Here is a 17,793-nt window from a genome sequence, read left to right as displayed (position 1 = left end):
AATCTGGTTCATGCAAATTAATTAATAGGCTGGTTTGGGAGGAGCGTTAGTGGATGAGCAGATTTCTGTCTATCCAAACAAAAGTGATCACTTCTCCATTTTTGTCATACCAGTATTCTCAACTGACAATATGTTTGTAGGTTTGACATACATTTTATTGTTTTATTGCTGCTCATCGATTATTTTGGAGTCTTCCAGAATCGGAAAAGATGCTTCGTACCCAGACCTATCTCTCAAATTCGTGTTGAAGTGTCAACCAAACCCTTAATTCATGCCCTTATTTGTATGGGCAATTATGTTATTAATTCTAGATAAAAAGAGCATCTTCAATTTTAGTGAGACTTAGAGTTTACAAACTATTTTGCTATATTTATATCTTTAACATAGAGAATTTTAACGGTCAATTTAAGTTAGTTATAATACTGTCACATAGGGTGCATGATACTTTTAAGTGATATATTGAATTTATAGCCTAAGCCTTGTTTATGTTGTTAGACTATTATCTGTTACTATTGACGTAAAATACTTAAGTTGCATTCAGTGATAAACCACAGACATAGAAATATGTATAGAATTATCAGTAGTCTGTGGTTAAACTGAGTCGCCTGTAAATAAAGTATTTATTTATTCAGGAAAATAAATATTGTGAACCTTTTTTATTTTGAGAAGTATTACAGGAATTGTAAAAGTATTTAGTGAAAAGTGTGCTAGTTTTATTGAAGACGATATACTCATTTTGCTGAAACAAGAGATATTCGTTAACTAAAAGTTGTTTATGATAGCATCCGCGATAAAAGCTTTTTTTGCGATTTAATTCGTTGTTTAATAGCTGGTAGGTTTTATTTTGCACAATTTAAAATATGTGCTTCTATGCAGACCTAAATTTGTGCACATTATTTATCGACGGTTTAATAAATACGTGTTAATTTAGTTTTGAAATACCCCCGGAACTACAGTAGGCTGAATAAATTCCACCCGTGATAGTACAGACCGCAGCGAGCGAACAGGAAACGGACTGATGTAAGCAGAAACATCGCCGTTGGCTCTAGTCAGCGGGTTAGGTTCGGCGGAAGTCTGTAGGCTTACTGACTATTGTTAGTTATACATGATCAGCTGTCTACAGTTCGTTGGTACTAGGCCTACAACCTCTTTTACCCCACGTGATGTTGGTAGTGAAAAATATCATAATTCACAGCTACAATAACTTGTGACAAGTGGAGCAATTTTTGCGATAGTATAGCCACGATGATTGTAAGAAATATTTGCCTGGTCCATGCCTTGCCTGGTGTTGATGATCATTGTGCTATTCATTTGGTGAATTTAATATTTCCAATATTATTACTAGGCGTTTAAATCTGCATTGGTTTACACTTGAGAAAGTTAAAGCCTGGTGATCTCTTGAACAATTTAGTAATTGTATATATGAATAGAACAGAAATTCGTATTAAGAAAAATTAATACAATGTTGATTTATTTGAAAATCGTTCAAAATGCAATAGGGTTTCATGTAGGGTGTAACCAAATTTGATTGGTTAAAAATATGCCTGAGTTTAATTTTATAAATAATGTAACTATCGATTTTTACATGGAACCCCACGGTATATTTCTAAGCGGTTATCGACAATTTGTAATAAAATCTAAATTTTTAATAAAACGAAGAGAATAAATAATGTGGACATATTACCTTGCTAGCAGCTAGGTTAAACCGTATATTTTAATATTCTTAAATATTTTTATTTGGCTTCTTTTAAATGTGGTATTTAATTATAGTCATACCATCAATATATAGAATTACAACAATATTAACAAGTAATAATGAATAGTTGACTAATCAAGTACCATGGTGGTATCCATCTCAACAACAGATTAAATGACAACAGACCTTTAAAACAGCTTTTTGCGTTTAACCAAATTTAAAAATGTATTTTCAATATGCAATTTAATCGTAATATTATAATAATTCTTGGGTATATATAGGGAGTTCATTTTAAAACAGCCACGTTTGATTTTTAACGCTTTGAAATATACATATCTTGTTTATTTAATAATTATCCAGGCAATGGGGAATTTTAAAGTCTCCAAAAGACATTTGATACATAATTGGAAGCAGCGTTTTAAACATTATGGTTAAGAAGTTAGTTTACATATCTGGTTTATTTAATAATTATCCAGGCAATGGGGAATTTTAAAGTCTCCAAAAGACATTTGATACATAATTGGAAGCAGCGTTTTAAACATTATGGTTAAGAAGTTAGTTTACATATCTTGTTTATTTAATAATTATCCAGGCAATGGGGAATTTTAAAGTCTCCAAAAGACATTTGATACATAATTGGAAGCAGCGTTTTAAACATTATGGTTAAGAAGTTAGTTTACATATCTTGTTTATTTAATAATTATCCAGGCAATGGGGAATTTTAAAGTCTCCAAAAGACATTTGATACATAATTGGAAGCAGCGTTTTAAACATTATGGTTAAGAAGTTAGTTTACATATCTTGTTTATTTAATAATTATCCAGGCAATGGGGAATTTTAAAGTCTCCAAAAGACATTTGATACATAATTGGAAGCAGCGTTTTAAACATTATGGTTAAGAAGTTAGTTTACATATCTTGTTTATTTAATAATTATCCAGGCAATGGGGAATTTTAAAGTCTCCAAAAGACATTTGATACATAATTGGAAGCAGCGTTTTAAACATTATGGTTAAGAAGTTAGTTTATCAATCTAGTCGTTAACAAAATAAATAAAATATAATAAAATAAAATAAATAAAAAACACATGAAATGATAAAACGTAAAGTAATGGATGTTTTCTAATAAATGTTATTTACAAAAATAATTTTTGGGCTAAATATTTAAAGCTACTTGTCCATATAATAGATAAGTATTTTGCCCTTTATCAGTGTCAGATATTTCTTATAATTTAATTTTCTTATAATGGTCGTGTCTTTCCAAGAGTCTTAATTGAAGCGCCATACCTATTTCGCGTTGGCTCAAAATGTACTAAAAAATGTACGTGTAGCACAAATAAAATAAGAAAACATTAATTTTAACTTGTAATTTTTAATTGCATTGTTAATTAACTGTTTTAACGGTGATGCGTTTGGCTCCTAAATTAATTCGTTTGAAATTTCTTCTCAGTGCGGATAAATTGTCCAATGAGCAAATTAATTTAACACGTTTCTGGCACCATACATAGACAGTATTGATACTATATATCCACACTTATAGAACAGTGTAAAAATTAGTGAACAAAAAGCTTATGACGGGTTGCCGAGTTGAGTTTACTCGGTGATTATTAGCAAAGTCAGACGGCAACAATACAGCAGAAGGCGGGGTATTGTCTTGTGACATCAGGGTTGGAGGAGTGAGTGGTTTATAACATGTGTGTGTCACTCAAGTATAATCGTGTTGTGGTGACCAGTGGATACTGTGGCTCGGACTCCGCTCATTATAATAGTCCGGCAACCCACAGATATATTTAGAATGTCTACCTGTTGTTAGTCGGTGATTATTAGCAAAGTCACACCGCAACAATACACCAGAAGGCGGGGTATTGTCTTGTGACAGCAGGGTTGGAGGAGTGAGTGGTTTATAACACGTGTGTGTCACTCAAGTATAATCGTGTTGTGGTGACCAGTGGATAGGATAGTTCGGACGCCGCTCATTATAATAGTCCGGCAACCCACAGATATATTTAGAATGTCTACCTGTTGTTAGTCGGTGATTATTAGCAAAGTCACACCGCAACAATACACCAGAAGGCGGGGTATTGTCTTGTGACAGCAGGGTTGGAGGAGTGAGTGGTTTATAACACGTGTGTGTCACTCAAGTATAATCGTGTTGTGGTGACCAGTGGATAGGATAGTTCGGACGCCGCTCATTATAATAGTCCGGCAACCCACAGATATATTTAGAATGTCTACCTGTTGTTAGTCGGTGATTATTAGCAAAGTCACACGACAACAATACACCAGAAGGCGGGGTATTGTCTTGTGACATCAGGGTTGGAGGAGTGAGTAGTTTATAATACGTGTGTGTCACTCAAGTATAATCGTGTTGTGGTGACCAGTGGATAGGATAGTTCGGACGCCGCTCATTATAATAGGCCGGCAACCCACAGATATATTTAGAATGTCTACCTGTTGACCGACAGAATGCACCAAGGGCAATGACCACGGCTGTAGTTGCATGGTACTTGACTTCCTGAACATGTATTCTTTAGCCGAGTTTAATTTATCTGGTCATTGCCATTAATAACCGTAGAGACATAATATTACATATGATTTGCTGCTCCTTATTTAGTTTTTGTGTTGTTGGTTATTCCCTGAGAAACTCAATGGGGGTCATGCCTTGTCACAGTAAATCTGCTCTAAATCAAATATTTATTATTCGATTTAAATAATTTTTGTGTAATTAGATTTATGATAATATTCTCTAAAAACTGTTATTCGTGTAATTCTTAAGAAAAATTGCTGGTTTTTTCAGATATTCAAGTTTTAATGGCCGCCATTTTGAAAACATTAAAGATAATTTCATGATAATGTTTTCGGCAATTGGTCTTGTTATAATAAACATTTGAATCGAGTTTGGTATATATAATTGAACTTATTAGTTTTTAAGATATTAATAAAAAAAAAAAAAAAAAAATACATATAGGGAGGATGGTAAACCAAGCATCAGAGATCCATGTTCATATGGTGAGATATGTTTGTCTTGAGCTGAGCAATAACGTCGTATACCTTTGTAAAGAGAGTTACAGGACACTCTATATATGTGTGTGCATTTGTTAGAGTAAATACCCAAATCAAAACATATTTTCGTTATTCGTAGTCTTAATTTTGAAACATTTCTAACGCTTTCTAATTGAAATTAACTAATCATTGTGTGTTCCGGACTGAAGTAATATTGTTTGGGTTCGTGCTGCGACATATGAGTATGCCGTGTCAGTTGTCACAAGTCAAGGTGCTGCTGTACGGGGGTGAACTTTGGAACAAAACAAATCTGACGTCAGAATTCGAATTGAGCAGTCGTAATGTTGTGACGTAACATCCCTGTAGGCGTGAATTCTACATTATCGGACTCCTAAATAAACCGGGATAAGCAAGCGACGTAAATAGAATTATAAAATGTAGGCCCTACTCTGTGATTGTTTTATCTACGCACCCAAATGACATAATGAAATGATGTAATACTATTATATAAAAATGAATTTTAAGAAACTGTTGTGCTAGGAAAATAATGTTTTGTATGAAAATAAAAAAAAGATTAAATTAGGACTTGTCTGAACATAAAAGAACATAGTTTCGAACCATATAATACGTTGGCTATATAACAATGCCTGAGTTGAAAATAAAAAAGTAGTCAAATTCAAAAATGTCAATATTAATTTTGGCTTAACACTTCGGTTAACAGAGTTCAATATGCTTTTTTGTAATCATGCTGAATTTAGCAGGTTTTTTCTAACCTATAACCACGAAAATTAGTTGTTATAATACCTAAGAAAAACATACAATTAGTTTACCGTCATGTTAGTATTAAGAAGCGAGAATAAATTTCAGTCAGAAGAATACTGAGAAGAAGGCCTGAAAGTTGATATTTTCCTTTCAACCAATTTAGCCTAACTACGTGTATCGCCTAACATATTCAACAATATACTATTAACGGCTGGAACATTATGTAATTAAAAAAAAACACAATTTACATTTGATTTCATGACTCACTTGCCATGTGGTTTTCATTGTAGATCTGGACTGAGAATTGATGCTGGCGTCTTTGAGATTGGGTTCCAGAGCCCTTAAAAGAGTAATTGTGCATCTCCTTTGTTGATTACATACACTTGAAAGTCTTCACAGTTTCTTGTCAGATGGCAATTTAGATTTTAGGTCGGTGCTGAAACTCCTTACATTCATGTGAGCCAAAGGGCATTCAATATCTAGATCTAGACAATATTTATTGTAACATCATTGTGTTGTATTTATTGATGTCTGTATCGAATAATATTATGTCAACAAGTTTTTTAAACTTTGATTCAGCCAATTAAATTTTAATGTTTAACAATACTTAAATAAAAACGAGCGTGTTTTAGACATATACGTTGGTCAGTGAATCTATTTTATCCTCTCCGCTTTAATTTTACCGGAAGTGAAACAAAGCCGAGTGATCTGTTCAAAGGGGCACACAGAAAATTAATACAAAAGGTCTAGTTTCTGATTTGAACCTCAAATTCAATTAGAATAAAATATGAAATCATAATAGTGTGGATTCTGTTATCTTATATGAAGGTCATCAATGAGACAAAAACACTTATCTATATATTGATAGCAACTAATTTATAAGCGTTTTATTTGACAGTAAAATAATATACGAGCTTTAGGCAAACAATGCAAAAAATCTTAAAACGCCATTGCCATTCTAGCTAAGTTTTCTTAAACTACTGTATACATAAATACATTTTCCTGAGTTATAAAAAAACATTGTAGAACACGTGAAAAACTAGGGGCTGTGTTTTAAGCTTCTCCCTGAATTTTGATACTCTCATGTTTTATAACTAAAATTACCTTACTTGTGTTTAGAAGCTTCAAGAAGAGTTTTTTCAACACAAAATACATGATAGTCATTTTAATCTTGCTAGATTTAATTACAAGTTTAATCTTTTTGATGTTACATAGTCAAGAGACATACTTTAGTCAGAAACAAATATGTAATTTTTGGGTTTAAATTTACTTCTACACTGTTGAAAGATATCTGTTGAAAGTCCTATTAAAATGTATTTTATAAACAACATTACCACTAATAGAAAATAGGATTGTCCAATCTTTGAGTTAATTGCAGTAATTTAATTGCACATAAATTAAAAAATTTACATTATATTTAAAGTAAATTAAATGTATAAAATCAGGCTTCCAGTGTTCTGTTTATATAAATATGCATCTCAATCGTACTAGTTTTTCAACTTTTTACAACATATTAGACACTGTAAGACTTACTTCTTTCTTTGGAACCTTAATTTAAAAATAAACAAAACTGTATTGCAGTCCCTTTAGTGAATTAATATGAAATCATTTGTGTACTAGATTGTGTTGGATATTCTCCACTGTTGTGCTAATTATATTAAATTATTCCAATGAATGACAATTATTTTCCTCTGTGCAAAAAAATGTCATTCAAAATTATATTTGGATTCAAGCACTTGGTGGAATATTAATCTTTGAAAGTATATGCATACAAAAAATAGGCATGGGTGTCTTGCCCAATCGAGATATACCAAACTGTATTGTCAATGTAAACACATTCTAGGCTTTAGTGGTTTCAACTGAATTGATGTAATTACTTTACTCTTATATCTAAAGTTTATCAGCCATGTCAATTCATCTGTCTTATCAATGGACCTTTGATCTAGAATCATGCTTTTAAAGCATGATGATCAAAGTCTTCACTTGGTGCAGCACATATAAGCTTTCTTCGTTAAAGCCTTTACTTGACCCATCATGGAGGATGAGAAAGACATTACTTCCTTGTAGTAGGTTCAAACTACATCAGGAACTCGCCAAAATATAACATTTATGAGTTGTTTATTTTATAAACAATTCTTACATAAATAAAACATGCAAAGACATTATGAATAAATAAACAAAATTTTGTCTTTTAAATGGTCAAAAATCCTTTTATGAAATATTTAAAAAATCCACCATGGCAGAAAGGGTTTTATTTGGGAAGTGAAGTCATGTCAAGTGACATTTTTGAGTTGTATTGAAATTAGTAACCCATAAGTATCTCTGTGGTTTAGATGACAGCAAATATTACTCACAAAAATTCACTGGAGAGAGTATGGTATTTTACTAAAAAAACTATAGAGTATTAAGTAAATATTATTTATTGCAATTATTCCTAATCAAATGAAAGGATTTCTGAGAACTTTTCTGGTAACGTAAAACATCCTTCGCTAATCATCCTAATTCGTTTGAATGAAAAACAATTGTACGTTTTGTGCCTTCTATAAATGTTTTGTTGTCAATGCTACTGTAATTTCTAGTTATCCAAACCCTTCTAGTCTTCCTCCATTTTCAATGAACATAGTTATTTTAATATACAAAATCCTTAAGATACCAGTAAAATGTCTTATTCCACAATTCACTAAACTGTTGGTTTTGTTGCAGGAGAGGCAGATCTACAGATGTGCCACACGGGGGTTGGTGGAATGCTGGCTCTCAATCAGTACTGTGCCATCTGCGGCGACCGAGCCACAGGGAAGCACTATGGTGCCGCCAGTTGTGATGGCTGCAAGGGCTTCTTCCGCAGGTCTGTCCGCAAGAACCACGTCTACACTTGCAGGTAAGTTGTTCAACACTAAGATTTATAGATATCTTGTGAAGCAAGGTGGTTGATGTATAAATCTTGCTTGAAAATCTCTCCAATCTTTTAAAAGGATTTTAGAAATCGCAAACAGTGAAATGCTAAGAAATAAACTAGGTGGACAAGGACAAAGCCAGCAAGGAGTTCAAGGGGTTCCAGACCCCTCCAAATTTTCAATTTTCTTAAATTACTTTTTTAGCAGATTATTTAAATAATTCACTATTGCAGACATGTACTGTTAAAAGATCGTTCTCAATATTGAAACGGGTCAAGAACTTTCTAAGAAACAAAATGGGGATTTAGCATTTGCCTTACTATGGAAAAATATCAGTTGCTTGACCCCCCCCCACCAAAAATCTTTCCTGGCTACGTTCTTGTAAGTGAATAAATTATTATAACATTTTTACTTATTGAGCATTAAAAATTAAAGAGAATAAAACTAACAAGTTCATATCATTTTTTACAGATTCAGCCGCAATTGCGTTGTGGATAAAGATAAACGAAACCAGTGTCGTTACTGTCGACTGAGAAAATGTTTCAAGGCTGGCATGAAAAAAGAAGGTAAGTTTGAACGTGGATTTTCAAATGAAGGCACTTATGCACTGTTTTCAAGGCAGAATTTAACTTATCTCGGAATTATCATTTGATTTACCTATTTATTTATTTGACTCTAATGTAAATTTCATTTTCCAGCTGTCCAGAATGAAAGAGATAGAATCAGTTGTCGTCGACCCAGCTACGAGGAGACCGTTTCAAGCAATGGTTTCTCCGTCTCAACGCTATTGAACGCAGAAATGTTGTCTCGTCAAGTTGGTGCAGCAATGGAGGTGAGTTAACGCTTTCTCTCAATATTTAGTTCTGACAAAACATTAGTTAAACCGTTAAAAACAGATAAACTTAATTGAAACATGGCAACAAATAGATATATTTGTGTTTGGTCATGAAATCCATTTATAACAGTGGAAGGAAATTAGTACACAAAAGTTGCCTTGCTCCATTTAATCAATTAGATTTGATACATCAATTGCCTATTGCGTTTATTTGTAAAATATAACATTATTTTCTGATTTTTTAAAAACTCCACGTTTATAAAAATTAGTTAATGTTACTTTCTTATTTATTTCTTTGTATGGAAAATGTACTAGTTTGATTTAACATATAACGATTTTTCAGATGCAGAATGATTATGATCTGAGCAATAAGTCAATAGCCAACATAAGTGATGTTTGTGATTCGATGAAGCAACAGCTGCTTTACCTCGTCGAATGGGCCAAATCCATTCCTGCTTTCACAAGACTGAATTTAGATGATCAGGTATGTGCTTTTCAAAGTTATACAAATTATCTTTCACTGAGTAAATTGAAATGTCCCTGTTTTCAAAGAGCAAACAATGTTTATTTCCATTATTTTATTTAAGTATGATTTTCTCTGTTAATAAATTTTATACTGAAAATAACTTTGGGTACCTCTGATAGTTGATCAAACATTCAATTTTATTTCAGTTCTGTTTGGTTTTATTACTTTCAATATATTTTGATTCATAAATTATACTGATGCAGTAAAGTTTACATGGACAAAGCCACTGAAATACTTTAGGCCGGGGTCCACAGATTAGCTTCAATCTTGGGACAACATTTACAAGTTTCAAGTCATATTGTATTTTTTTATTCTTATCAGTTTGTTGAGTTTCTCCTATGTCTAGAAAGTAATCACACATTTTATGTAAGTTTTTTAAATAAACTGTTTATTAGTTTTAAGGGAAAAAGAAGATAGGTTAGATTTCAAAATCAAATGTTGATTTATTGCTTAATACTTTTTAAAGTATAACAAACTAAAACTTCATCAGATTTAAATTAGCTGACTATTTTCATAAGTAAAGTAAGATTGAAACGTACAAAACTGTACATTTTAACTTGGTTGAGCTAATCTTAAAATTTGAAATAAATCAAAAGGATTAGTAATTTATCAGAATTGTTTAATTTTGTCAATGATGGCTATAGTATGGGTATGTTTTTATTTAGATTTAGCAGGTTTCACAGTTCTTTTATTTACATTTTTGTGTGTTCAGGTTGCGCTGCTGCGTGCCCATGCTGGTGAACATTTATTGTTGGGCCTTGCTCGTCGTTCTTTGCATCTGAAGGACGTTCTTCTTCTCGGGAACAACTGTGTCATAACTCGGTATTGCGCAGGTGAGCCGTACTATATTTAATATAACATAACTAGCGATTACTTATGATCAAACTTCAGTACAAGTGGCTGTTTGTCACAATGCTACACTTCCTGTGAAAATGTTTTAAATAGGTTGAATCTGACAAGAAATTGACTCCACCACTAAGTATGAAAATCACAAACTCACTTTAGAAATCCTATTTAATGGATGCACAGAAACCTCTTTGATACACATTACATTTTTAATGAGGTTATTTCACAAACGCTTTTACTATTTGCTTGAACAATAGTAAATATAATACAGTCAGAGATAATGTTGTGGATGAAACATTGCCCAAAATGTAATGTTAAACATACCAACTGACATTAATACAAGAAATTTACACCTTATGGCTGTCTTTACAAGCACAGTCAATTTTCCAGGTGTCAATGACAATATCACTATAGCATTCAAACACTGCCTTGCCTTACCTAACGTAAACCTTCTTACAGAAGCTGGAATAGCTCCCGACTTGGACATCACTAGAGTGGGTACCAGAGTGATGGATGAGCTCGTCCGTCCATTCATGGAAGTACAGATTGATGACACGGAGTTCGCTTGCTTGAAAGCTATTGTATTCTTCGATCCGAGTAAGTAAAAAGAGTCAAAACTATCATAACAAAGATATAAGATAAATATGTTCTAGTATTGTAACTAATTTTCATCCACAAGAAATAAATATTTTAAAATTTCGTAATTTGAAACTAATCTTTTGCCAAAATTAAATGGTAAATTCCAAATTGTGTATATCATCCATTATGGAAATTTTCTTACTGCCTTCAGTATATTACAGAATCTTAAAACCATTGTTACTGCTAAAAATTAAAATTATATTCAGTACTTTTATGTATTATACATGACTTAGCAACATATAATATATTCGATGCTTTTAAGTTTCATCAATTTCATTTGATTAACAGTATTTTTAATCTAGACCATGTAAAACTTGTAGACATTTTCATTTACCAATATAAAAACCTAATAATTTTTGCACTATTCCACCGCTTTGAACCCAAAAGTTTATATGTGTTGTATGTTCTAAAATTTAAGTTTTTAACTTGTTGGATTTCCAAACGATTTCTGTTAATTAGTGAAAAATTGCAGGTTAATAATATCACGAAGCTTTATAACACACGATTTGCTCCAAAATACAATCATGTTCAACCCTCAATTAAAGTAAATTCCTAGCTAAAAAATGATTTTTTCATAAACACGTTAACCTTTTACAGATGCAAAAGGACTAAGCGACCCAAGCCTCATCAAGGGTTTCCGCTATCAGATTCAGATCAACTTGGAGGATTACATTAGTGACCGACAGTATGATACTCGTGGCCGCTTCGGAGAGTTGCTACTGACATTGCCAGCGCTGCAGTCTATTTCCTGGCAGATGATTGAACAGATCCAGTTCGCCAAGTTGTTCGGCGTCGCTCGCATCGATAGTCTGCTGCAAGAGATGCTGCTCGGAGGTTAGTTTCATTTGAAAAATAAACATAATCTAGTTTTCTTTTCCAAAATACACTTTTTATGCTTTTTATGTTTTTTTCATTTCATAAAGAATGTTTCTAGATTTTTATGGAATTGAAAAATATGTATCATTTGAGCATTTTGTTTAAAGATGAAATGTTTGAAGTCAGTGGACACACTGAGTGAACTTTGGAACCAAACAATATGGTGGCTCTTGTTTTAAACTGGACAGCAAATGTTTTCCAACAAATATTGGATTTAGCATAACTAATACAAATACTAACTAATCCACTCCACTCTCCTTAACTTGTTTGTTAACAAAAATAACTTGGTTTGTTCAAAGCTTTCATATATTTTTTAATGTTATAATATTGTAAATAATTGTATCAAATGATATTAGACATTTAACATTATAATGATCAAGTTGATGTCAACATGTAAAAAAAAAATCACTAATAATACGAGTTAAAAAAGTAAACTATTAATAAACTTGTTACAATCTCGTCATATAAAGGTTCTTTGCTAAACAATTCGTTTTTCTGCCATAGTAGTTATTGATTTTTGAGGATATAAACTAATAAATGAAAAGATTCATATACTTTATGAATCTTTAAACCAATGACCATGTTGATAACAGCTTGAGTTGTTTATAGCAAATTAACACTCTCTATACAATAAACTGGGATGGACTAACTTAGAATTAAAAGCAACTTAACCACACTTATCACAAGCATGGTTGTCCTATATGAGCTTTTTAATATGTTTAATTGGGAAGTATATTCAATAGTTTTCTTGTTGTTAGGAGTGGACAAGACCATCTCCGTGTCAGCCATGCTTGTTGGTGAGTGTTCATAAACACATAGGAAACTAAATATATAAATTACAATTTTCTTATAGTTTGAAATGTAGAGAAATTAGTTTGGTTAGATTATCGTTTCAACATTAATAAATTAATTTGCCTGAGCGTGTCTGTAAAATTCAAAGTTTTCCTAACTTAGCAACAGTAAACTAACTATTTAAAATCCGTTGACCAGTAAATAATGATCACCTAATGTATGTTTGCAGATTAAAATAAATTTTATTTAAGTTGTTATGAATATTATTCAAATACTAAGTACCACAAGTTACTTAAATGACTAATTAATTGGTTCTCAACATTCGATTATCTAACATTGTAAGAAAATTCAAATAATTTACTTTACAAGGACGCCCTCAAAAATTGTAGTCTTAAAAATTTACAAACAAAATATAAAGAATAGGAATTAGTTGTGTGAACCACAAGTAACAATGTGATATTGTTGTAACCGTAGGAGCCACTGCAGAGAGCAACGGTCAGCAGACCAATGCACCAGTGACTGCTGCCAGTAGTGTCGGAAGCTACCAGAGCTCTGGAGGTTCACCGGAGAGTCACTCGGCACTGTCTCCCGTCCATAGCCCCAACCAGCACAACGGAATGTCTGACCCTCTGGGAAGTCCCTCTCAGCACGAACTCGAAAGCCCTATCTCCTCTTCTGTCATGCTGCGTGAACTCTCTGAGCCCGACTACCACATGGCCTTCAAGCAGGTGAGTTCCAAATCCTTCCATTTCTACCATAAGTAACATTACTGATCACTAACATCACATATTTTTAGCAAGTAACTTCAAACAAGAACAAATTTTTGAAGGATTATTACATTTCGTAGCACTTGTGAAGTATTGTAGCTGGATTTGCATGAGTTCATCTAGTAATCTCATTTTTATATTCTAATCCAAGTGTGGACAAATTAGGACAGAAAAGTGATGATTCTTTTTTTTGAAATTTTATTAAGTTTTTTACGATGTAAGAAACAGGATTTTTATGGACATTTGCCATAGTTTATTGATACAAAAAATCAGTAACACTACATTTCAAGGTCATCAATCCTTCTTCAGGCGAATAACTAACCTACACATAATTAAAATCTACATTAAAATAAACAAATCATACCAGAGCGTTATGACATGCATAAGTCAGGAATTATGACCACCACGTTGTGTGTCAACTTCACTGACTCTAAAACAATTAATATCTAAATATCTAATCTGTTTGACACTTAGGTTTTCATTTTAGTTCACTTTTCAGAATTTGCAACCATAGTAGCATAATTTCGACTGATGGTTGGGCTGCCAATTTAATGTATTAAGCCTCGATTAATTAAGGGATGATAGGTAATTAGTAATGAACAAGGAATATTTTTAACTCTTACATCCTCACTGTCTCTAGTTAAACATTTTAGTTTAGCACACGAGTGTTTTACAGATATCTAGCTTGCAGTGTAGATTACCGATGTCCAGCATCTGTTCTTATACTATGGTCCAACTGACATGAGATAAAGCCACAGCCATTATATATTAACTTTAAATCGCTTAGTTTTCTTATCACCGAGTACACAAGTACTAATAATACCTCCTTTTATGAAATACAATCTTGGTGACAAGACTGTATCACCACAGACCATTGATTGGAAAAATACCATTATTTTAGAAAAGAACCAAAATTACAAGTGCATAATGATAATAATAAAGGAAACGTTTGGAACTAACTGGCTGAATTTTAACACAAATAAATCACATATAATTTTGGAACTATATGATTCATATTAATTGGCTCCGAGTGCAGTGTACTAGTTCCTAATTTTTGTTTTATTTTGAGTAGAACTAGGATAATAATATTCACAGTGCAACTCTGATCGTTTTGGTCCTTACTTTATTCTGTGACATGCTTTTTACTTTTGAACGTAATAGAAACTACTGCATGGTTACTAACTGCTTGTATTCTTTCTGCAGAATTAATCAATAGTGTAAAAATCTAACCAATGCTACTTTTGATTCTCTCATTTTCTCTGTTTCCTCTTAATTTTTAGAAGGGTCTTTCATTTCCCCACTCCTCATACCATATCGTATCTTTGTTACAGGTTTTCCCAAACTCGTCCCAAAGCTCTCCCAACTTCTTCATAAGCAATGGACCCTTTGCACAATTTTAATTAATACTTACTAATTGGGCACTACCTGCTTTCAGCATTATATTTATTTTAACATCGCTATTTAACAAAAATACATGCTAAAGATCAAGGACATAGTGAGAGAATTATGTACAAAATTTAGTAAAACAATAGCTTTTATATTGAACATACTTAGACTTTTGCTGTAAGATCAATTATAAAATATAATAATATGCAAATATATTAGGAGATAAGCTTTGTCCATATAGTCAACAATATGGTTAATGAGTGTTAAGCCAGAATTTTTGTGCCTTGTGAGAGACAAGAAGAAAACACAACTGAAATAGTTCTTAGATCATTTAAATACATTAGAAACCAACAAGTGTCATTTTGACTTTCAAAGTGGTGAATAACTTAAACCTATTTTAGAGATCGTAACTTTTTTGACTATATATATAAACGATTTCAGACATAATAAACACTACTGTATGAAATGGCAGTCGATTTAAGTATATTTAAATTTTAATAATTTGAAATAATATTCTGTAAAATGACTGTCATTTTAGACACTTGGTGAAAACAATGTCTTTGCATTATACTACATTAATTTTGTTTTACCAGTAAATTCAGAAGTTTTTCAGTTTTTGTCTCTCCCAGTTTACAAATAAATTGGTTAATCACTCAGAAATGATACCGGTACAGTACAAAAGGTTGTCCTGAGACATCAGTATTATTAGTAATTAATTAGAATAGATTAATTGTTTAGTTTAACCCCTTGAGAAAAAGCTCAAAAAATGTTCTATATATTCTTATAACCTAATACCGTAGATTGAACAAATAACTGTGGAAAGCTAAACAACAAACATAATTTGATCCTTAGAACAGAAAGGGAATTTTCTAAATAGACACCACTCTATGTCTCTATGACAGCTTTAAATACATCAAGGGGTTAAATTAAATCCAAGGGTCCTTGCGGGATAAATGATGTTGATGCTGCTTGACAGGAGCCCAGTCTGGATGGGGATCCCACCTACTGAACTGGGACTGATCAAGACTGATTCCCATCACTCTCTTCACTTTGTATATAAGGGTTTAGTTATGTAAGTTTGAGGTTGATTTTCATTTTTTACCAAGAAAACTATTATTTATTTTGTTTTGTTAAAAGAAGTACCAAAGTTTTTTATTTTGTTACCACAAATAGCTTTGTATGCCTATCTCCGAAGAAAATGCCAAAGATTATATGAATGTTTTATGTACATTCAACATCTCACACTAAAAAGTTTCCAGTGAAATTGAATAGCATTTATAATTTTCTACAGGACTCATTTTGTAAATTTTATCAAAAATTAGTAATATATAAAAAAACTGTTTTTAAAAGGAATTACATTAAAATTATCGCTGGAAATTATATTTTAAAAATGTTTCGGTTTCAAAAAATGAATAAACAATTTCTTTACAAAAATTATGTATTTTACCCTACAGATTATGTTCCAACACTAAATAAGTTTTAACAGTAATTAATTGAGTTTAACTGTTTTAAATGTCAGCCACTTATAATCTCCTTTAGCAAACAGTTTTATTATATTTTTTAAGAGTATTAAGATTAATGGTGATTACATTTTTTGCAGTTAAACTTTACTTTTAAAAAGAATTTGAAACTGTTATTTGTATACACTACAAGACCAGTTTGATTCTTAAAAATACTGTAAAACTAATAAATTAATCAAAACAATTAAAAATTCTACATACATATTAAATATATTTCATTGTCCACAGACATTTAGGAGATAAGGCATAACTTTTTATAAATTATAAGTTTACTTTATTTTGATAATTTGATTTAAGATTTGTTTTGTAGCTTTTTTGTTTTTTAGTGAAAATACATTATTTTAGGTTGTGATTTTGAGTCATAGTTATTATTTTGTTTTGTTTTTTGGTTGTAAATAAGATTGTAGAAATCAATCTGCCATGTTTTCTTGTGTAATTGTGTGATAAAATTCACATATTTGGTATGTAAGTTATTTGTTTAAATTAATATTACATAATATTATTTTTGTATATTGCTATGTGTTATTTTGTAATTGTAACTGACTGTGTGCCTATTATATTTCATGTTAACTACATTATTGTGCTATTTTCTCAAATGTTTGAGTTTTTAAGTACATAAATAGTTCATGTATTGTTGTACTATGTAAGCTCATCTCACAGGGTATAGGGTCAGTTTTAGGCAGCAGTATAGATGTATATTATTTGTATGTTTCTGTACTCAGAACAATTATATATTTATGTTCTTGTACAAGAATTTCTTAGTTTTAATACTGCTCAAATAAATGTAGATATTTAATTTTTTATGTATTGTACTCCATGTTCTATAACAATATGAATATATATCATCATGCAAAAAAATTCTCGTATTTATCTTTTATCAAATGACCTTCTCCCCTTTTTCCTGAGTCAGTTTCAGTAGCAACTGAGATATCAAAACCAAGCACAATATTTATTGTAAATTTTGTTGTAAACTTCTGATAAACTTCAACAAAAAAAAATCACTCAATCATTGGTAAGTTTATGAAATATTCTTGAAACAGGTATTTTATGATTATATTAAAGTAACTGATTACCAGGTGATTAAAATATCTACAAATGAGTTTAATAACTTATAAAGTTAAGTTTTCTCACAATGAAACTTAACTTTAAAATGTCTCCCACCTTTTATGTGCTAGCAAAGAATCTGCAATACCTGAGCAAACTCAACATTACCGTCAGAAATATAATTCCCTCGAACCAGAAGTGCTTTGCAG

At 31.6% G+C, this 17,793-nt stretch overlaps 1 protein-coding gene across 6 annotated transcripts in view; it reads left to right on the top strand.

Annotated features, from left to right (window-relative positions):
- LOC124355498 (hepatocyte nuclear factor 4-gamma-like) overlaps positions 1-16,955 on the top strand; it is a 50,990-nt gene extending 34,035 nt beyond the window's left edge. For 4 of the 6 annotated variants that reach the window (XM_046806655.1, XM_046806659.1, XM_046806660.1 and 1 more), the window contains exons 2-11: positions 8,163-8,337; positions 8,825-8,919; positions 9,052-9,185; positions 9,532-9,672; positions 10,427-10,547; positions 11,020-11,157; positions 11,797-12,033; positions 12,834-12,872; positions 13,342-13,595; positions 14,966-16,955. In XM_046806655.1, the coding sequence (XP_046662611.1) occupies positions 8,163-8,337; positions 8,825-8,919; positions 9,052-9,185; positions 9,532-9,672; positions 10,427-10,547; positions 11,020-11,157; positions 11,797-12,033; positions 12,834-12,872; positions 13,342-13,595; positions 14,966-15,034 (1,403 nt within the window). In that variant the 3' untranslated portion in view covers positions 15,035-16,955. The remainder of the gene's footprint in view (positions 1-8,162; positions 8,338-8,824; positions 8,920-9,051; positions 9,186-9,531; positions 9,673-10,426; positions 10,548-11,019; positions 11,158-11,796; positions 12,034-12,833; positions 12,873-13,341; positions 13,596-14,965) is intronic. The other 2 variants (XM_046806656.1, XM_046806657.1) reach the window with 2 other exon arrangements.
- Positions 16,956-17,793: the final 838 nt, after the last annotated feature.

Source organism: Homalodisca vitripennis, chromosome 2, assembly GCF_021130785.1.
Source record: "Homalodisca vitripennis isolate AUS2020 chromosome 2, UT_GWSS_2.1, whole genome shotgun sequence".
Classification (NCBI taxonomy): domain Eukaryota; kingdom Metazoa; phylum Arthropoda; class Insecta; order Hemiptera; family Cicadellidae; genus Homalodisca; species Homalodisca vitripennis.
This window is presented reverse-complemented; position numbering and strand designations above follow the sequence as displayed.